General features: G+C 40.9%; 1 protein-coding gene across 1 annotated transcript in view; it reads left to right on the top strand.

Moving 5' to 3' along the window:
• The first annotated feature begins 4105 nt into the window (after nt 1-4105).
• Nucleotides 4106-22295, top strand: part of ubl3a (ubiquitin-like 3a) — a 35083-nt gene continuing 16893 nt past the window's right edge. The window contains exon 1 of the mRNA XM_022197054.2: nt 4106-4742. Coding sequence (XP_022052746.1) covers nt 4716-4742 — 27 coding nt within the window. The 5' untranslated portion in view covers nt 4106-4715. The remainder of the gene's footprint in view (nt 4743-22295) is intronic.

The following is a 22295-nucleotide window of genomic DNA, read 5'->3' as shown; positions in this document are numbered from 1 at the left end:
CATACATCTAAAGCTACACAGAACTGGTTTAAAGACAACAAAGTGAAGGTTCTGGAGAGGCCAAGTCAGAGACCAGACCCCAATCCAATTGAGAATTTGTGTCTGGACTTGAAAAGAGCTGTGAAGTCCCAATCTCTGTGCAAACTGACAGAGCTTGAGCAGTTTTCTAAAGAGGAATGGGGTTATATTGGAGTGTCCAGAGTTGCAAGGCTGATTTAGATCTATTTACACAGGCTCAGCGCTGTAAATGCAGCTATACTGGCATCTACTTAAAACCGATTTGAAGGGTTCAATACTTATATCGCTTATTTTATGTTTTATATTTTTAATTAATTAACTTTTTTTTAGTAGAAATCTGTTCACACTTTGACATAAAAGAATCTTTTTCTGCATTTTGTATGACAAAAAGTCAAATAAATGTATCATGATTCAATGTTGAAAAGCAATAGAGAGATTGTACTTGTAATATTTTAACCCTCCTGTTGTCCCCATTTACAGGCACCAAAAAACATTGTTTTCTAGTCTGAAAATATCCAAAAATTCAGCAAAGAAATTCCCAAATTTCTGAAAATTTGCAAAACCTTCAGGAAGAAAATTCCAATCACTCCTTAAAAGTTTCCCTTAAAAGTTTTATTTTTTTAAAAAAATCCCAAATTTGGTAAGAAAATTCTTGTAAATATTTTCAAAAAATTAGTAAAAATCTTCCAAAAAAAATCTTAAAAAATATAAAAAGTGATTACATATATATCAGTAAAACTTCTATTATTTTATATTATTATATTATATAGATATAAGACAGATCATTCTTTATAAAAAATAATTACAGTGACTGAAGAGATGAGAATGTAATCTATCAGTCCACGAGTTTATCATTTAATATATTATCAGTTAAAATTACAATGCTAAAGAGTGGTAGGATTGTACTGTACACTGAATATTATCACTTGTCTTTCTAGTGTCACTTTAAATTGACAGTTGTGGACAACATCTATCATTTAAGCTCTAAAGAATGGACCTGCACGTGTTTTCTTTAGAGCCCAAACAACTAACCGATGTGTCAATTAACATAAAGTCACTCCCAGCATTTATGAAGCTTCTCAAATGTTACGATTTGCTCTAAATTTCTGTTTTCACTATTCAGGTTTGCATTGGTCGGACTAGCAAGGAAGTTGAGGCCTGCAGTTTTTCTCGCATTTAGTCATTTTATATACGACACAATAATCGGTCAATTAGAAAATAATCAGGAGATGAATTAATAACGACAATAATCCTCAGCGACTGCCCTACTTTGCTCACCAGGTCGAACACTGACCTTAATTTTTTGAAAAACGCAGTGAGTGAAATCACTTTCACACTTCAGTGTGTGTGTGTGTGTGTGTGTGTGTGTGTGTGTGTGTGTGTGTGTGTGTGTGTGTGTGTGTGTGTGTGTGTGTGTGTGTGTGTGTGTGTGTGTGTGTGTGTGTGTGTGTGTGTGTGTGCGCCATGCTACCTCCCCACTCCTCCCCTCCACTCTCCCTGCCTTTATGGTGAGGAGATTAGGTTGTTAATCCAGTAGATCTCAGAGAAAAAAGCCTCTCCTGATGCCACAATGGATTTCACTCAGCCCACCAGAGAGAGGACAGACCTGCTGCCGATAGGCATCTCGACCTCTGACGGAAACGCAGGGCCACACACACACACACACACACAGGGGGCACTGCACTTCACCAAGGACAGGATATTATATTACATATGTATTAGATGCAGGCTATAAATAAGCCCTCAACCATATTGACACTAATATAAAACTGTCACGTCTTTTTCCACGTCTTCATCATAATACTTATGATATATATTTACAATTATACATATATATAAAATACACAACAAAGCCACTGTTTTTGCCACCTAAATTGCCCCTTACTGTTCTAACAAAGGACGCATCATTGCATCTCCGTCACACATACAGTCCCGGACACTGATTTGCTACTTTATTGATTAGGCCATTACAAGAGGATGAGCATCCGTGTCATCTCGTCTCATCCTTTAAGACCCTGCACACTAATGGACGACGTGTCACTCTGCAAATATATTTGCACAGCTTTGAGTACCACGGCGAACCTGAGAAGACTGAGACTATAAATCCGACTCTAGCTGATTTTAACCTTTGACCTTCCCAGAAGTGACAGGCGGAAAAATGCTTCCTCTTTGTCAGTTAATGTGGTGTCATGTTCTATTTTATGTGCTACCTAAAAAAGGCTTCATAATATGAGATTTCCCTGTAACTTCACTCTTGTGTTTGGGTGAGTTGTACCATTAAAAACATTAATTCATAGATTTGAGATCTTGAATTTCTGTTTTATCCCCACTGAGGTCCCATTAATTATCCACACTTCCTCCTCTCTATCTCTTTCCACATGAAGTAAAACCTCTTTTCTGCTTGTTTCCTGTCGAGAAGCTGCCTCCAGTTGTTCCTTCACCCATTTGTTCTCTCTTCCGATCATGTTATCATTACTTTCAACAGTTCCCTGTTCAACCCCCAAACCTGGGCAATGACGCCATGTTAATAAATGGAGCTGTGTCAAGCTGCACAGACAAAAACATTAAACCCGGATATGAAAGTAAACCCGATTTCAAAATAGAATCTAAACGGAACCTCAACTATGGAAAATATCACTATATGAATTTTATTGGTAGTGCATTGCAAATTCAGATAAAAGAATTAATATTTAGAAATGAGTAAGAACTCATAATGTCATACTTCTTGCAATGCCTCTTTGTCTGACGTTACTCACAATTCTAATATCGATCAATTTTAATGGTATCATAAATGTACGAGAACCTGAAAAATTGCCTGAAAAATTTAACATTTACACTTAAAACCTATTAGTTATCAAGTAAATAGGACTAATAATAATGATATTAATAATAATAATGATAAAATTAGTGAAAACCAAATTCCATTTAGTGGTTTCATGGTAATAGTAATATGCATGTTGGATCGCTGTCACAGCTCATCAGTTATATTAATTATGTGTATGAAGCAGTTTGAATTATTTCTACCACAAGTGAAATGACTAACAATAAGTGTAAATGGATATTAATACATCAGTATTAATCTGAATTCATCCCCCCCCCACACAACTTAAGTCTTCTCAAATATATATGGTATATAAGGTCAAAAATGTGGAAATTTGTCAGCAAAGGTGCAAGAAAAAAATACGCTGAACAGTCAAATGGCCATAAAAATCACTATTTATCAAAAAATATAATATTTTGAACAGTATCTTCAATTTTGTACCGTTTGACTTTAACAGACAAGATGTAAATAAATCCTTTTATTTCTGGTACGACATAATAACAGAACAATTTGCGATTTTGTTACAGTTTAATGGCATAATCATTTCCAAGACTAATGCACCGTCATTTCAGAAAGTATCCTGATTCCAATGAGTCTTCACTCAATAATCCATTATGACAAAATTCAAAGTTAGATTTTTTTTTTCAAATTTCTCAGAAAATTAAAACTTGAAATTTTGCTTTCAGAAAAGCATTAAGACAATTACAGATTAAAGTTATTACGGGATCAGAACTGATCAAATAATATGCAAATAAAAATGAGAAGGTTAGAAACCTGCCGGTTTTTATGATATCCATTTTTTTCCCTTCTTTCCTTTATATATTAAGAGGCCTTGAGCTTTTGCAAAAAGTGTTGCAAATTTTCTTTTGAATCAGTTAAATTTGAAATTTCCTCGTACATAATTCTACACTCAGTAACCCATAATTACAAAACATACATGTGGTTTTAATAAAATTTGCAAGCTCACTTTATTATTCATAATTTGTATCATCATGTAGCAATCATCATTTTTGCACCACTGTGTTTATGTATTCCTTTCTCGCTTGCAAATATCTGTATATATAGTTATATTTATCACTACTATTTTGTTCATATTCTTCTTTCTATGGGTTCTTTATTTTTATTATTCTCTTTCCATATTCCTAGAGTGACATCAACAACAGAAGCTAAATTCACTGTATGTTGTGTACCATTAGAGTTGATTGAGAGCTGCTCAAATGGAGTCACGGTGCTTTAATTGTGATAGCCCTGAGCGGAAGTCGCGTCTCTTTCCGTGGTGGCAGCTTGTCTCGGACGGACTCAGGATGACAGCTGAACGGCTCCTAAAGGTGCAGAAGCTCCGTCCGTAGCACCAACAACAAGCACACACATTTCTACGGAGAGCAGCGACACATTTCTCCTTTTTTTCTTTCACCGCCGACCGGTGTTTGAGCTCACCGGAAGACGGTAAAAAAGAACAAAGAAAAAACCTTCGCGGATAAATTTCTGTCCTTTCACAGCAAAGAGAGAGAAAAAGATCCGGATGTGCCAGCAGTATTTTTTTTTTCGCATGGCGTAGACACCTTTTCTAAAGCAGAATATTGTTGATGTTCGAAGGGTCGAAGGAGGCCCTCGGGTCGACATTTAACTTGTGAAATTAGCGACTTGTGAGGGGAATAATCAGCGAGATGGTTGTGCAATAAGAGAAGGAGAGGCTCCGTCCTGGCTGAGGAGAGTCACCGGGAATAAATTGTTTCTGCTCCAAAAGAGGACAAGGACGCGTTTTTTTCCTCCACGGCTCCAGGGAGCTTCTTCTTTTTTTATTATTATTTTTCTATTACAAGGACGAGGAAAAACAAGGATATCTGAGAGCGAGTGTGTGTGAAAAAGCTTCACCATGACGAGCAGCACCCCAGCGGACATGGTGAGACACATTACTGCCACTTCTTCCACACTTCATTTTCATCCACTCATTCCCTTCAGCAAGCATCTCCTCAGGGTTTCTGCATCTGCTGTCACAACATGGATGTGAATGACAACTCTACATCCTTGTCATGTTTCAAAGTGTGTTTTCAAGGTTTATCTCCTCAATCAGAGCTCATTCAGACCATTTTATAATACATCTTGCACAAGATTCACTTCCTTTACTGGGAAACTCCATTAGCAGACTCTTGAAACTTTATGTTCTGTAATCCATCTCGTTTGTTTTTATTTGTTACCAGCGTGTTGTAAGAACGATTCGAAAAGTTTACCCAGAGAGAAGATAATGCAGATTTGACAAAGATCAACGCAGATTTTTGTCTTCATCAGAGCTTTTTGATTCTCCTCATAGATTGGCTGATCGAGATAGATGTCAACCACAATGTTGTGTTAGCCTTGTTTTTGCACGATGCCTCTTACAATACCTCTTCAATTTGACTTTTAAATTATCTAAATCTGTCTGTTTTAATGGTGTCCCCAGGGCATAGGAATTTTACCTCAAACTCTTGGATAAAACACAATATAGATGAGCTGATTGAGACCATTAACTGACAATTTCATAGTTATTTAGCGAGGAAAAAATGATCAAAGATGAGCTGTTAGTTGTTACAGTGTGAGGACTTCCTACTTTTCTCGGATTTAAATGACTGTAAATTGAATATATTTGGGTTGCTTGCTGTGTTTGCCAATATTTTAGTCACAAAGACAATATAAGGAGGCCATCTGATTAGGTATGAAGATAGTAATTGCAACTGTGATGCTCAGTGTGATGAATTAATTGATTGATTGATGTATTGTTTGGAAATGAATGAAGGACAGTGACATCCTGGAAATGTAGAAATGTAGATGGACTAAACTCAAAACATGTCCTGAGCCAATATTTATTGAATTTTGTGTACGACTGAAATTAATGGAAGAGAATGACATCCTGAGAAACTTAGACAAAGAGATAGATTTGACTAAAAACAAGTGTCAGGAGTCTATTGGTTGACTGATTTTTGTGTTAATTAATGGAAATCAATGGCAGCCTGGAAAAAGTAGACAAGTGTCAGGAGCCTATTAACTCTTTATAGGGCAAGAGATCATATTTGGTAACTTCCACACACATTAAATATCTGCCTCTCAGTGAGGTCGAGAAGCACGTGGTTTCACCTGGTCAATCTTCGAAGATCACTCTACATTACAGAACACGGCATTGTGGCATTTGACCAATCAGCAGAGGCCTGAAGCGTATGAAACTTTCTCTTTTCCCCAAAGTTGGAAAAAGACGGACTTGCAGCTCGGTCCTCTTCCATATTTATGGTTGAAACGTCAAAACTAACCATGGTTATTGGACGAAACTCACACATTTTATGGTTGAGTAGTTGTGCTAAGCGATGATGTATACATTTCTTGGAATTAAGTGATTTCTACATTATGCAAAGTCACATGGAAGACTGACTGCCTGGAAATAATAATAAAAAAAGATAAAGATCTATTTATTGATTTATCACGTTGTACCAAAATGCATGGAAGTCAATGTCATCCTGATTAAGTAGACAGACACATTTCACTCCAAGCAAATGTGAAGTTTATTGACTGATTGATTTTAATGGCATGCTGGAAAAGCAGAGAAAATAAACAAGTGTATTTATTGATTTTTCACATTGTAGTGAAAGGAATGGGCGACATTGACATCCCGATTAAGGTGTCGAGAGTCTAAAGGTTTTTTTTGGCCTTTTGTTGGACAGGTTAGTAGAGAGGTAGACAGGAAAGTAGGGAGAAGACCTGTATTAAAGGGCCATGAGCTGGAATCGAACCCAGACCACTGCATCGGGGACTATAGCCTCAGTTCATGGGTTTCCTGCTTAACCAGTTGAGCAATCTGGGTGCCCAAGGTGTTGAGAGTCTATCCATTGGTTTTTGTGTGAATTATTAATCAATGGAAGACAGTAGCATCCTGGAGAATTACACAGAAATGCATAAACATTTCAAAAATACAGGAACATGGTTTGCCACATGATTAACTTTGATATGGGGTAAAAAATGAAGTAAAACACAGCTTACGCTATTGGATTTGATTTATTTATGTGCCCCGTTCATGCTGGAAAACTCCTCCAACACCAGCATTCCTCTCAGATGTGTCAGCCATGTTTTTGTCAAATCAACACTCTTCCCTGATATCAACTGTGTACTTCATGTCTGACTGTTTGCGTCATGGAAAGAGCTTTTAAGAGAGGAATTCTGCAGGCTTGGTGCTGGTTTTGCTGGTTTTCATTGTGCGATTATTGAATCATGTACCTGCTGATGTAGTTGAACTTTAACCGGAGGATAAACCGTGACCTCTTCTAGTCTCCGGTCATCATCAGGTGACTTTACAATCCTTTTAATCACTGTCTTCATGTGACATGTTCGCTTGTTTTACACTTGCTTGCTGGCTGTGGTGCGTGTTATGAGCCCTCATCATAAAGATTTATGTCTGTGTCTTGCGGGTAAGCAATTCCACAAATTAAAAGCCATGTACAATGCTTTTAGTCGGGTTTAGACCTAATATTTCCCCTCTGTCTGGGAGTTTTACGTCTGTCGTATTTGTTTGCTACGCACGACGCTACTAAGAATACTTCCAGGTCTATGTATAGACAGGATAAACCACGTAATGTGCCCTCCAACGTAGAGATCAGCTATCCCAGCTGTGCCCGCGGCCCTGCCTGTCCGAGTTGAGCTGATCCGCTGAACAGCAGGTCCATTATGTTGCCAGGATGTTGGGATAATGCGGTGAGGAAGTTAAATGTGAGCTGGCCCTCTATGTATATGCAGTCCAGTCGGAGCTGACACATCGCAAGGAATTCCCCCGGATTATGAGCTTAATCATGAGCCGAATCTTTCATTTTCTGACCTGTTATGACAGGAAGTTAAATCCACGCGAATCCCGAAGAACGTTCATAGAAGGTCTTGTGTTGCGTCACTGAGTGTGAGGACGGCTTTATAGTGGATTAATCTGAGTCGGTTTCATTTTGTGGTGGTTTTAATATTCTTCCCATTTTCTTGTGTATTAGAAAAGTTGCACAATATTGTTGTCCAGCCAAGGAACTTTGGTTTAAAGCCTTCTGTTGAAATTTTAAAAAAAGCAAAACACTGAACTCAGCCATCCAGTTTATTTCTTATTTTATTTTATTTTTTCTAGCACAGCCTGATTTGTGCTCTGAGGATTTCCCTGTGGGGGAAGTATCACATTATTATTGTATAATTTATCATCAGTGTCGGGCAGAAAATTCATTTCTTCAGTGACAAAGTAATAATTTTCATTTCCTCGGCTGTTTTTTTTTTAAACTGCTGACTTTCAACATTGCTCTTTAAGGGATTTTATTCTTGCTTGTGCTGCATGCTATTAACATGCCTGCAGCAGAAACACAAAGGTCAAATTCTGCACGTAAGTAAGACGTTTCAGGTCTTCTAATCTTCAGAACAATTGCTTCCTGTTGTGGCGTAGCTCAGTCTATACATCAAACTAGCTTCTTGTGGTCTCTGAGGAAATGTGAGGAAATATCAGCGTTTAACTGTTCCTGTGTGGCTGAAATCAGCAGCAGATGCACATCTCCCTTCGTTTTCCCCCCACAAACTGCCTTCTCTGAGCCTGTGCAAGGAGCAAGTGTACACACACATACTTATAAAGACTGTATAGAGTGGGAGTGAGAGTGGGAGGAGAGGAGATGGCTGGTGCCAAACACTGTGGGTGAATGAATCTGAGAGAGAGAATAGGAGAAGGAATTGTCATGCCTCTTGAGAATGGAGGGTGGGATTTTTTCTTTTCCATCTTTGAGTGAAGTGAAAGGAGGAGGGGGACACGTAGAAAGACTGTGAGAGATGGGAAGGGGGCAAATTACCTCGCTCTGGGTAGAAGTGCTGACAGGGTCGAAACGGTCCCCATGGCAACAGCGGGACGCTTCAATTTGAGGTTTGGATGAGTATGTAGACGATGCACTGCAGGTATGTGTGCTGAAACAGCAAGAGACGAGTTCAGGAACAGCAGAAGAATAAAGCACCTCGGTTCAGATAAGAATGAATACACGGCAGACGAGGCTGAGAGTGAATTTCAAACATCACCAGTTCTCGATATGTTCCAGCAAAGCAGACAAGCTGGGGAGCTCCAGCTACACCGACAGAAGGAACCACGTGATGGTTCCACATTATCAAAAGAGTTTCAGTTAAAACTAATGCCGTTAGGCACTGCTTCATGAAAAAACATAGTTAAAACCAACTTATGGGTTAACCTTCCTTCGTTCTAAATTGCTGCTCACATTTTATCAGTGATTCAGACAAGTCTGGAGTTTTCTTTAATGATAGTCAAACACAATAGCAATCAATAGTCAATTATTTGTTAAAATGAGTGAAATGTGCTTGAAGTTTTTCCACATGCTAATAAAAGCATTTTTAACCGCTGACCCTTGGTTCAATAACATTTGAAGAACAGTAAATGTCAGTGCTAAGTTACAAAATTTAAAAATAGATGTCAATAAAATAGAAACTTAATCTAAAACTGCATATCAGTTCAAAGCATTAAACACAGAAAATCTGTTGTAATCTTCCTCAGCAAATACCTGTTGTGTTATCAGTTGTTACAAAGCAGTTTGATGTCAAAATATACTTAATCCCTGGTCTACATGGTGGGGTAGTTAGCGAACACGTCCACAAATACTGTTACAGCAACCTCATCAGTCAGACAGGAACTCTGTGTTTATTTCGAAACTAAAATGTGTTTATACTCAGAGCAGAGCATCGCCGATACACCACTTCACTTTTGTTTGCAAGCTACGTCTAATCACTGCTGAAGAACCTAGCTTAGCTTTAGCATTAGCCTCAGCTGGCTAGATAAACCAGACACTTGTTTTCTCTCAAGGATATTTTTATTGAATTTTTTCACTAGTATATGGTATAGATATGAAGTAGTAACAGGAAGTTTGCAAAGTACAGAGTCAACTCAAACAGACACTTTGTTACAACTTGGTGCTGCTGAATTCATCAACAGAACTCGTCGCAGATAGCAACAGGGAGGTGTTTTATGGGAAATTTCTGGGCAGTCAGCAAACACACCCATAACTCCATCTCATTAAACAATAGGAGGCTTCAGTGGGTTTATTCTGACCTGAACAATCAATCATTAGCATCCCGAGTTCAGACAGTTTTTTCATACAGTAGTCATTTGAGGACCTCACATTGAGATTTTGAGAACTTTTCATGGACATTTTCATCGAGCAAACATTGATCTTAATTCAAATAATCAATCAGAGCTTTGTTGTTAGGATTAAGAATGCAGATCAAAACCGTGACAAACAATGAAATCTAAGCCTTAAATGAACTGTTCCTAACCTGTAGTGAACATGACTGTGTGGCTTCTTCTCCTGGTCAGAAAAGGAAACTGTCGCACGAACACATCCTGATATGAGATGATTTGAGGAAATAGCACACAGACCCACTCATACTCACTCAGCAGGTTGCATTGAGACGCCCCGTCATTTCTGCCGTGGTGAGAACATGTTAATTTGTGTCAGAGGTGGCAATCGCAGCCCTGACTCACACAGACTGGGAGGTACAGTAGAACGCTTTAACCCTTAAGATATCAGGTGAAATTGCTAATTTGTAATAATGAGCAGGTTTCTGTTGATCCGAATGTTGACGTTGGGGTAAAGTCAGCGGGAGGAAGTTGTTCGTCGAGACAGCATGGGATGAAATGACACGCAGAAAGGAAGGCAACTGTTTTTAATGACAGATATGTAGTATTGTGAACTCTTTGCCTGAGAAGAAACCCAAAAGTCCTGCACACTTCATCACTTTTACTCACTTTACTACCACCGTTTGAGTTCTCACACCTTCATTATTCATTCATGATCATGAGGGTTAGGCTGTGGCCTTATGGTGATAATAATAATAAAGTTTGAATTGAACCGAATTGCTTTTGCTGGGAAATGCTGCTGTTGACCCTTTGAGGAAATAATTAAGTTAAATGAGTTCTTCGATTCACTCATTACTGTAAATGTTGTGATCTGGCACAATGGGTTGACTCTTTTTGTTACTGATTAATCTCACAGTTTTGCTCTTGATTAGTTGAGTCATTATTTGGTCTGCAAAAGTGCAGAAAATTCCAAATAAAACAGCTTTTACAAAGTCCTAGAGCCCTTTAAATGTCTTTCCAACAAAAATCCATCACATTAAAATATTTAGTGTACATTGTAAAAGACAAAAACAAATTTTCAGCATATTTGTTTAGAAAATGACTAACAGTTTTAACAGTTTTTAAAATCCCTGCCTTGTTGATGTTCTGTTAGTCGACTCCACTGACAAACGGCTTAAGCTCTAATTATATTTTGTAATTTCCGGTTTGTTTTAATCGTGCCACTGTGACTGTTTATCAGCTAAACATCTTGCTAATTGTAGGAGTTTTGTTTGCTGTGACTGTATGTGGCTAGAAGCTGCTCTGTGTGTGGGTTTGAATGCAGCTCGTAGTTCATTCACGCGTCGACCCTCTGGCTACATGCGAACAAAGAGGTCAGAGGTCGGGGGTCAGAGGTCGGCAGCGCGTTGGTCACGGATGAACGAACAATGGTTGGGGAATCCTTGCTGCTGGAAATAGCTGTCCCTGTCCCGACTCTGACTTGAGCTCAGGTCAGCATGTATGACGGGAGTAGCTGGAGACAGAAAGAGGTCTGCAGGCGTCCTTCAGCCTCGGGCGGCTAACAGGCTTTGATTGACACATTCAGAGGGGGAGCGAGTGCACCACCGAGTCCTGACAATGCCAGTTGGATGAAGCATGTTGGTGGATACGCGCGTCTTGCCCATGCCATGTGTTGCCGGTCTGAGTCACAGATCAGGATTGCATCATCCCGCCCCGGTGCATCAGTTGATGTATCGACTCTGACATTGTCACATGCGGGCCTCGAGAGCCGTGGAACGCTCTGAAGGTGCTCGGTTAAATTAAAGCGTGTCAGGAAGTTGGCGGTTCAGAGTTGAAACGCTGACAGGTTGTGCAGTACAGCAGCTGAAATATCTGCTTTGCATTTGGCTTGATTGATGTGGAAACCACTGGAAACGAACTGGAAACAACTGCGAGAGTTTGTTGATTATCTGTGCTTTGTCTCTGCAAGACGGATTGTTATCGTATCTACAGCTGCTGGTGTTAGCAAAGCTTTTGTCAATGTGTACATCCAGGGGTCCTATGTGACTGTAGAGTTCATTCAGCTGTATTGATGCATGTCTACAACACCAACAGGAAATCCTGTTTAGAACCTCTCATCCGTTGATTGCTTATGTAACTGTGTTTTGCTTAATGTTTGTCTGTGTGCATGTGTCTGTGAATGGGAATTCTGTGTCGTTCTCTATGAAAAATGAGTGTTACATGCCTGTCATTATTCCTCCTTCCCCCTTTTTCCACCAATTTTCCTGTCATTCCAGCTGATGGGTTATTCATAAATTGTTAAATACATTGTTTCTGTTGTAAAAAATGTCCCAAATGTAAAAATTTCAAGTGCCAATAAAACAAAAATCTCTCAAAGTTGTGAATTTTTGAGTTTCTAAGCCTGCGCTGTGCAAAAACATACAGTGTATAATCACAGAGAGCAGCGGTGCTACTGTGTGCTGTGTTTGTGTACAGCTTAACCTGCTTGCTTTCATTTGCCGTTTTGTGGATGTGTCACAAAGCTAACAACGCAACACGACACAAAACAGACTGAAAGCCTTTGTTTTACATCTGCGGTGTTGCAGCAGAACAGAACTGGTTGATTTTAAGTTCCTCAAAGCAAAAGCAACAAACATGAACACAGTGAGTCAGTTTTTCTTTAAACTTCCTTGTAGTCTGCGGGCTCTCACATCAACTTCCACACATTAACTCCACAAGTACACAACTTATTGGATGTATGTAGGTGTCTAACCCAGACTGTTTCCCTGATTTGGATGCTTGTGGTGGTTAATCAAGTAATGCTCATGATAATTCAGCCTAGATACAGATTTCATAAAGCAAACTTTAATAACCGCTGAGATGAAATCTTCAGTGTGGAGCTTTCTATTAGATTTCTTCGGGCTTGAAAGCGAGACCCCGTCTCTTTTGTTGCCGGTTTGCATTTCTGATCAGCCTGGCTAGAAGACTGAATAGTTCTGTGAGTAACCCAGAGGATTTCTAAGGGAAAAAGTCAGTGTGTGCATGGAGGGATAAGGACTTGTTCTGCTAGAAAATCCCCCTCTTTTCAAGGGTCCATGTTGGCAGGTATGGCTTTGCACAGGCTGAGGAATGTTAGAGGGTCCAAGTTCAAGAGGAAACTTCTGGTCTTACTTCTGATTCTGGTCCTGATCTCTCTTGTTTTGTTGGAGAATGTACCTGTATCTAGTGCTAGTTACTGATTCCTGAGCTCTTGCAAAACAGCAGTTGTGTGTGTGTGTGTGTGTGTGTGTGTGTGTGTGTGTGTGTGTGTGTGTGTGTGTGTTACATTCTGGATAGAAGTAAAGTGAGGAAAGTCTTCAGCTTTTATGCCAAATGTTGGTGTCCGGGCATGACATAAATGAGTGGGTGTGAGTGTGAGTAATATGCGAGCACTCACTAACACGATAAAGTAATCCCAACTAGGTCCCGTTTGCCTGCAGCTACTTTCCAAGCGCCTGTGTGTGTGTGTGTGTCTTGTCCACAGATTTATGCATGTGCAGATTTGCATGAAACCGGCTGAAGCACAACCTGTTCTTCCTGTTAAGTGTGACGTGTTTGCTGTTGGTGTTGCCAGTGGAGTAACACCCACACCGGTTCACTTTTGCTCCAGATCCCGGCACAAGCTGAGCGGCATCTAAAGGCCATTGTTGTGCATGTAATGATGCACTTCTGCTCTTGGCACCACAGCACCATTCGGTCCCTTATATCGCTCCGTTAAGTATCGACTGGTCGGCCAAAACGCTCTTCAACTTTCTATTTATCTTTTCAAATGTTATTGATTAAACTGTTCATTTGTTTATCATCCTACCATGGTGCTGTTGAAGGCCTGCTCCACAACGGCGCAAATGGAATTCTGGCAGAGAGATGCGAACCAAATGCAAATTCTCACCAATTAAAGTGTAGTTGTAGATTCTAAACTCCTCTGCAGGTCGGTTGAACCCCGCATCAAACCCAGGACTGATGCCAAGACATGACCCTTGTGTCTCCTGAGTCAGATGTGCTCCTGACTCCCAAGTTACACATTATTGCAAAATGGTAAAAAATAAGAAAAGGAGAAAATGAGTTGCTAAGAGAAGAACAGAGAAACTGAAAGGAGGAAGCGAAAATTGAGAAAGGGTCGCAGAGTATCACGTAAAACGGAAGATGAGCGGCTTCAGAAGAGCTCATTGTGCAGCGCTTTACTTAGACAGTCTTATTTTTCCAAAAACGAAACCCAGCTTTAGTACGTTTAAATGACTGCTCAATCAGCTGAGGCGCTGTGCGTGGTAGTATGATAGCCTCCTCAAATATTCTTTTCTCGCTTTCTGCCAAACATTCATGCAAACTGGAAATTACTTTGACACCTTTGTATTTGTTTTAGATAATTAATTTCCCTTTAAAATTTTGCGAATCTTGTGCTCAGTGCGGACTGACTCCAGTTTTTTTTTTTACATCAGGGGTTAATTACATTGACAAACGTGCACACATTCTCTTGTTTGATTGCTGCTGGCATTCGAGTGACGGGGAACTGTACACTAAGCTGAGCATATGATTTGAATAAATGCTAAACAAATCAAGAATTTACCCTGCGCTTCCTTGTACGTCTAAATGTTGAATAGAAAGAGCGTGTATGTGTGCAGGAGGAAGAGAGGATGGGGGGTGGTGTTTGACGAGCTCAATAAAAGGAGCCTTTCAGCTGCACTGGAAACAATTTCCAGCTGAGGGGACATTTATATTAAAGCTTTGCTTTGCCAGCACAGACTGTATGTGTGTGAGCGAGTCTGTGCGTCAGAGCAGCGAGCTAGCATGAATCAACTGTGCCTCTTCCTGATGCATTTTGGGACACGCTGCCATTTCTAAATCGGTGCTTAAATCTGTCCTGATATTCGAACGTGCTGTACCAGACAGACAATACTGAGGGAATTAGAGGGTCAGTGTTGAGACTCTTCGGGTCCCAGACAGGCCAGACGTGAGCCAAAGAGCAGTCATCCAAAGGTCAAGTTTCATTGACTGGGACTTTCAACGGGATCCGCTACTCTCCGGTCGTCACATGCTTTTAACCCAGACTTCTACTCTGCTGTGGTTGTCCATCAGAGAATTTCCGTTTTTTGCTTTCAGAATGGAAGTAGTCTAAGACGCTGTTGTGCAAAACCCGTCTCATGCTATGATTTGACTGTCTAAATGGTGTCATAGCTAATCATGATTATGTCTGTAGTCAGCTAAGCTTTATTTCTTGGGTCAATATATAATTGCGGGACTTTTGTAGCATAGTTGACAGGTATCATAGTTGACATTTTTGCTGTTTTCAGGCCTTTAAATCAACATGGCCGTCGATAACTTGAGCCAACATCGTGAACTGTCGCACCAGTGATCCTACTCATTTTTCATTTCGTGCCTTATTACCTTTTTTACCACTTTAAATCCTTCGCTGCCAGTTCTTTGTACTTTTGGTGTCGTTGCACCAAACTCACCAAGACAAACTCCCGTGTATTTAATGCACACTGGACGGCGATGCCAGTTCTGAAACAGTCCAGAGCTGATTTCAAACAAGTTGTACCAGTGTAGCAGAGAGCTGTGATGGCAACAGTAACAGAACATTGGCAGGGTGTGCTTTTGGCTTGTTTAGGTTGTCATCTTGTCAGATGAAATAACAACATAATCTGCTGCTTTTGTATCTTCTCTGATTTTCTCTCTGATTTTCGGACATTCACACAACGGTGCTGGTAAGTGGGCAGCGAGGGAGAGAGAGGCTGGGGTCACAGAGGAGTTAAAGATAGAGCTCCAAGAGGAGGGATTTGTTTGTGTGTGAGTGAACAGGGAGCATGCAGAGAGGGTATATTTGGCCTTCATGCTGTCCTGCACAAATTTGTCATTGCATGTTGAATGCTATGGAGCAATCTGACTATGAATATCTCTAATGATCCCGGCAGGGGTTGCGTATGTGCGTTTGTGTGTCTGTTTCGTGTGAGTTCTTATCTGAAAGCTAACTATAATGAAGCAGCGGACCTTGGACTAGAATGACTCCAGCTATTTTGTTTCTCAGTTTCCTTGTAAAGAGGAACAATGGTTTATATGAAAGGAAGGAGCACAACTTTGATTCACACAGAGGACATCAGATATCAACCTATAGTTTACTTTAATTACACATTTCCCTGAAGTGGCTTCTCCGTGCCAGAGATCATTTGGCTTAAATATACGGTTACAGCAGCGTTCACTGGCACTTAAATCAGTATTCTAGGATGGCGGGTTTGAAAGCTCGAATGCTTGTGGGTGAGCAAAGCTGGCACATTTTAGCTAAGTTTAGCTGACTTTCATTTAGCTTGGCATGGACCTCTCAGTCAGCTGATCTTCGCACAGCAACGGTTCATAGTGCAGCGCAGTTTAAAGCTTACCAGCACCATTAAGGCTCAGAGATACAATAATCCTGTTTAATTTTTAATCTAAAGGTCACAGTGTTGAATAAATCATCTGTGAAGCTGCCGTGCACCTCTCTGAAATGACTCAGCTACCTCTGAAAGCATCGAGCTGTGAATTTGTCACCTCAGGTGGAGACGCACGAAGCGAATCCGTTTATTATACTTCACGTATCTTAGCATTTCCTTTACGGTCATGTAACAAGCAGCACAACTTCCTTCCTAAACATTAGCCTTCAGCTGATTACGTCGTCCGTGTCCATGCTTTACGCCGCCTTGTAATGGAACAATGTTTGATCTTGATTGTCCCCCCCCTCATTCCTTCCTGTTGTTGTTTGTGTAACCGGTTGTCGCCCTAATGAGGAAGCCTTTTTCCTGTTGTTCACAACACAAGCTTTACCAGTGGCTCAAAGCTCTAACCAGACTACAGTGAGAAGAAAACAACCAAAAAACTAAAAAGCCTCACAAACTGCAGAAACAAAGAATCAAATGGTAGTATTATATTTGTTTTGATTATGGGATAAACTTATTTTATTATGTGTTTATATGCATATTTTTGGGTAATTTCTATGGAAAAATCTAAATACTTAATTCTTTTGAGTTGCAGATCAGATCATTTTGGCAATTTTTTTCAAATCAAGATTCAAATATAAATGTCCTCACACCCCTCCGTGTCTTGTTACTTCAACTGTGCTTTGAGATTCAAAACAATTTCTCACGTAAGTGGAGGTATGTTTGAAGTGCCGTTTGTTTGTTTGTTCCAGGCGTGGATCTGAATCACTGTTTAAAATTGTCAGATAGGGCGGAGCACTGCTCTCCTCAAGTGCCATTCTATTTACTGTAAAGAGTAATGATGACAATAAAGCAGTATTTCACTTGATGGTGGTTAAACTTGCTAATTAATCTGTGGTTCACATGCATGCCAAAGTGTGGGTGGAGATCTCTACAGATCACTGATCAACTACTAACCGTAATTGAGGATTTGCTGTTGAACGAACTGCAGTTTAATGCAAAATGTGAGCGACATAACGGCTACAGCTGCAGTGAAATCTTATACAGAAACACCACAAACAGCCTCACAAATGACAGGAATGAATAGAAATGTTCTAGCAAACTGAAGATGAACATTGCAGGCTTCACACAGACAACATTCTTTGCTGCGCTGCTTCATTTACTGCAGGACTGTTTCACGAGATTACGTTAAATTATACAGGATTGTGTGGTAATGTGTCGGTTCTTATGCGATCCCCAATGTGCCCGGTCTTTGCATGAAAATTTTGCAGTGTTGCAAACCTGCCTGGCTTTATCAGGCTGCTAGTTGTAGTTTTTATTAATGGGAGAGCTTCACATGTCCGTTTTCATTGCAAACTGAAAGGCAAAATTAGCTGTAAGGGCATCACGTTGAAATTCGTTATATTTATATTGCATGTTTTCTTCAAGATTAAATAAATAGCTTTGATTGCATTCACTTTCAATCATGAATAGGCCCAGAAAATATGTGAATGTGTGTGTGAGATACCCCTGGTTTCTGTCCAGTACCATCTGGTAAATTCCAGCACAGAGGGCATTTTAGCTTGCCAGCTATCTCTATCTGTGTGCCGCTCTCTCTCTCTCTCGCTCTCTCTCTCTCTCTCTCTCTCTCTCACACACACACACAAACACAGACACACTCTCAGACATCCACAATTCACACACACACTCGGTGTCACGTGAGCTGTGACTGCAGGGCAGTGCTCTTTTCCGAAGGAGAAAAGAAAATGCAGCGTTGTGGATATAACTGCTGCCTCCCAGCCGTTCCTGCTCTCTGCGCTGACGTCTTCCCTCGCTCTCCCTCGCACGTGTTACATCAGTTTGTCCTTTCAATTACTGCTAAGCCTTTGCTTTGTCAATGTGCGCTCTTAATTTCCAGATAAAGCCTGATCTGTCGGCAGCCAAACCTTGCCCAAAAGATGCTTGCAGAGAAGAGGGACGTTAAGTCTCTGTCGATTGCTTTCTCTGTTTTATTTAATTCTCTCACGGTGCAGCAGCTGAAACAAGATTTGCATTTGTGCTTTATGAATAACAAGCTGCAAATGTGAAAATACATGAACTCAATCTCCCTGCCTTCCAAACGTTAATTGCAGATGCACACATGTGGCCCAGGAACTGTGCTCGGAAAGGACAACCTGAAAGGTTACGAATCAAGCTAATCCTGACTGCAGGGCATCGCTGCACAACGCTGGGGAGACCACCTCGGAAGAGGAGGGCAGTGGGTGTGGAGGGACGTAGGAGGGAGGACAGGGGGCAGACGGAGGGGGAAGGCAGAGGTCAACGCGGAAAATGTAGGGAAGAAGCAAGGGGGAGACCAACATGGGGATGCTTTACATGTTTTCACATAGCAGGGGGCAGGAAGTCACGGGGGAGGAAGTCACATCGATGAGACGCTCTGTGATAGAAGTGAAGGACAGTGGAGGGGGGGGGGAGCAGGAGCAGACAGGACTGCTGCAGAGCAAATGGTGGGATGAGAGGGGGGGGAGACAGGAGGTCCTGACTTCAGTGGGATCATCAGCCCTCTGTGTGGTCCATTCTCACCAGCAGCACGATGACATGTGGCCTTTCAGTTTCTGTGTATCTGCTGGTTGCTGGTTTTCCCAGAGACTGAACGGGCAGAATATGGACAGTCATGAAGGATTCTGCAAATAAATGTACCAGACGGCACCAGGAAGACAAAATCCAGTGCTAATTCAAACTAGGAAAGCTTAGTAGTAAATCAAATCTGTTCATTCAGTCACAGCTTCTAGTTCAAATATAGTATTTTTTCCTAAAATATAAGAAGCAATCTGGCCAGTCGAGCAGAATTCGGCAGAGAATGTTAATTTTTGGAAAACCAAATGGCACTAACACACAAGCCAAGTAAAATCCAGTGTGAATTCAAATTAAGAAAGCTGAAAAGATATTTAAAACCTTTTCTTCCATCACACCTTCTTGTTCACTTAATAGTATTTTGAGTATTTTTTTTGTTACGCATTAAAGAAGGAACACGTTTCCTGCAGTGTGATATCCTTGTATGTGTGTTCAGAATGGTTTCTTAAGTATTTTTCACAAAGCTTTCTGTCCGGAGAAAAGATACCACAGCTGTTTGTTGTCTTTGCTTTTCTGCAGCTTGTATGTGGAGAAGCTGGGTGATGTTATTAGCCGATGAACTGGAGCGTGCTGGTTTGAATCTCCACATCGGCGGATATCTTCATCAGCTCCAGATCTGCTTTCTTTAGCTTACTTTTTGACTTGTAGTTCAACTCAATTTCACTGCCTGTTTCACATCAAATTGTGTTTCTTTTGTTGTGCTCAGCCAATGGTGACGACCTCAGATGTGTCTTTATTTGAATGTTTCGCATCTTATTCTGTCGTTTCATTCTTTGTTTCGTCTCTGGTGTTGAATTTAACTGCTGGAGAGGGACGGACGGACGAGACGCTGACAGAGGGATGAGAGGAGAATCGATTGAGGCATACAAGAGCAATTTCACGTCTCGGCCCACAGCTTCAAAACCAGGAGCCTCAGCAGACTCCCCATCCTCCCTCCCTGTCCTCCCTCCCAGCAGGCATTTTCAGTGAGCACACAAATATTTGTGTGTCCATGAATGTGCAGATTTGTGTAAATGCAAAACACCAAATAGCTAACAGATGAGCTAAGTGGATTTCGTTGTCACGTTCACCTTCATGCTTCCTCTTCTCGCCGCCCGTCTCTGACCTTTGCTGTTCCCTCCGAGTCGCTCTCCGTTCCCTCTCGTCCTCTCTCATTTCCTACCTCACTCCCTCAGGCTCGCCTCCAGAAGTGTCAGCGTTTCGTCTGTCCTCCTATAGCGCCGGCCCTCGTCATCGCTATCGTGGCGTCTGCACCGCATCAGCACTTTGGTGGTGCTGTGGGATACAGGATGCTGCAAACGCCTCTTGTCTCTTTGCTCTGCCCTGGATGTTAAATTTGTGTTTTTTCAGTTGGTCACTTCAGCTTGTTCGTTGTGCTTTCTTGTCACCTTGTCTGTGCCTGTTTTCTATTGACTTGGCTCCCTGAAAGTATTTATTGGACTTTTGTTTTCCCAGTTGAGATGAGGACAGTGGAGCCTCCCTCAGCTGATGCGTGAGGTTGTGGCTGTCTTTCTAAATCCTAAACTGTTACAGATGCTTATAGACGCAGGGAAGTGTCGCTGAAAACCGTTCAAATATTTAACCGAGACCGTCATCTCATTCTTCTAATTGATGCTCTTCTTTAAAGTATGCTCCCTCCTCGTGTTTGCTTTGTACAGATGTGGAAACAGCTAAGGCATAAACAAAGATGCTGCAGTTTTTTCACACCGTTTTCTCAAAAACAGATCGATTTGACATGTATTCCACGCTTGTTGACTTCTTGGATGAAGTTTTGTTATTACTCCGAGAAGCTGATTGTGCACAGTGAAGTTGGTTTTACTCTGGAAAAAGCATAGCAGTTGCTTTGTTTCACAGAAATAACAGGCTGAATGTGGCGCACCGCCTCCCACCTGCGTACAGTTTTCAGCCCACCCTGATACTTCTGTGCAACAGTAGGTGCGACGTGTTAAACTTCACAGCTAATACACCACATGTTGTGGCTGCAAAATAAAGAAGCAGACAGGTGTCTCTGGTGGAGGAGGGCTCTACTTTTGACCACAGTTCGGAGGAGGTGTTTCTCACTAAAGTTTCAATGCGCCAGTCTGTCGCTGATGTTGTCTTGCAACCCAGCTATGAGGGCGGACTGTGCGGTTATATTTGTCTCAGCAAAGTCTATAGATTTGGAACAACTGGCTTGCAGATAAGTTAAAGATTCCAGAGATAGAGAGACAGAAGTGAAAAACAGGAAGACGCACGATGGTAAGACGACAACACTGCATAGACGCATGAGTCACTTAGAAACTGTCCAGTAAAATCCAGAGGCCTCAATAATGGAAATTTCACTAAAGGTTGCTGTCAGGGGTTCAGTCATGCACTGTTTTCCTCAGGTGCAGACATAAAAGCATTAAAATAGGTGTGCATGAATCACATGATGCCCTTGTGTTTATCAGTTGGCATCACAGGGAGGAACTTGTGGTGACCTCAAATGTCACAACACTGAAAGTAATCAGATGTTCATTGTTGTAAACATCTGAAAGTCACACCTGTTTAGTTTGTCCTGTAGCAGGACGAGTGTTGTGTTAATAATGATTGTGGACAGTAAGGTTAAGTGATGTTTATCTACTGATGTGGTTTGAGATGCTAAATCTGCAGCTGTAGGGCTCATTTTTAGTAACGCTTTTTTTCTTTCTTTCCATGAATAAGATGACAAGATTGCCATCACTGTAAACACCAGAAACAACTAACCTAGCTCTGTCAGGAAACTGAAAAAAAACACTTCCAGTGGTCTTCAATTAACAAGTTGTATCCCATCTTTTTTCTAGGGTAAGCCAACCACCTGCTCAGTAGCTTTGTATTGGTATATCTCATCCTACCCCATCATGTCCAAATGACATCACCATCAATCTGCTCTCTGCTGACGACTGAACAACGATTTATCAACGATACATTCTGCAGTCTGTGGAGCAGACCAGAACTCTTAAATGTTTATGTAACAAGTTGATTTGTAGGTTTTGTTGCATCGAAATGAGCACACAGTAAAAACTGTCTTTTTGCAAATTTTGATCTGCTTTTGTTCAGTGTGCTACTTTTAGTTAGTACAATATAACTTTTATACAAGATGAAACACTTGTAATCAAACTGTGCAACATTTTTGCAGGTGCTCCTAGGAAACAATGACATTTGGCTTTAGATACTAATCATTTTAATACCCGAATATCTTGTTTGTTTCCATCCTTGTCTTCTATCTGCTGTGTGTAAGCACATCCTGCAGTTCAGCCGAGAAAGCCCCTGAATTTATCACTTATAAATTCATAATTTATGTTGGTCACAGAGGAGT

This window comes from Acanthochromis polyacanthus, chromosome 17, assembly GCF_021347895.1.
Source record: "Acanthochromis polyacanthus isolate Apoly-LR-REF ecotype Palm Island chromosome 17, KAUST_Apoly_ChrSc, whole genome shotgun sequence".
Lineage (NCBI taxonomy): Eukaryota > Metazoa > Chordata > Actinopteri > Pomacentridae > Acanthochromis > Acanthochromis polyacanthus.
This window is presented reverse-complemented; position numbering and strand designations above follow the sequence as displayed.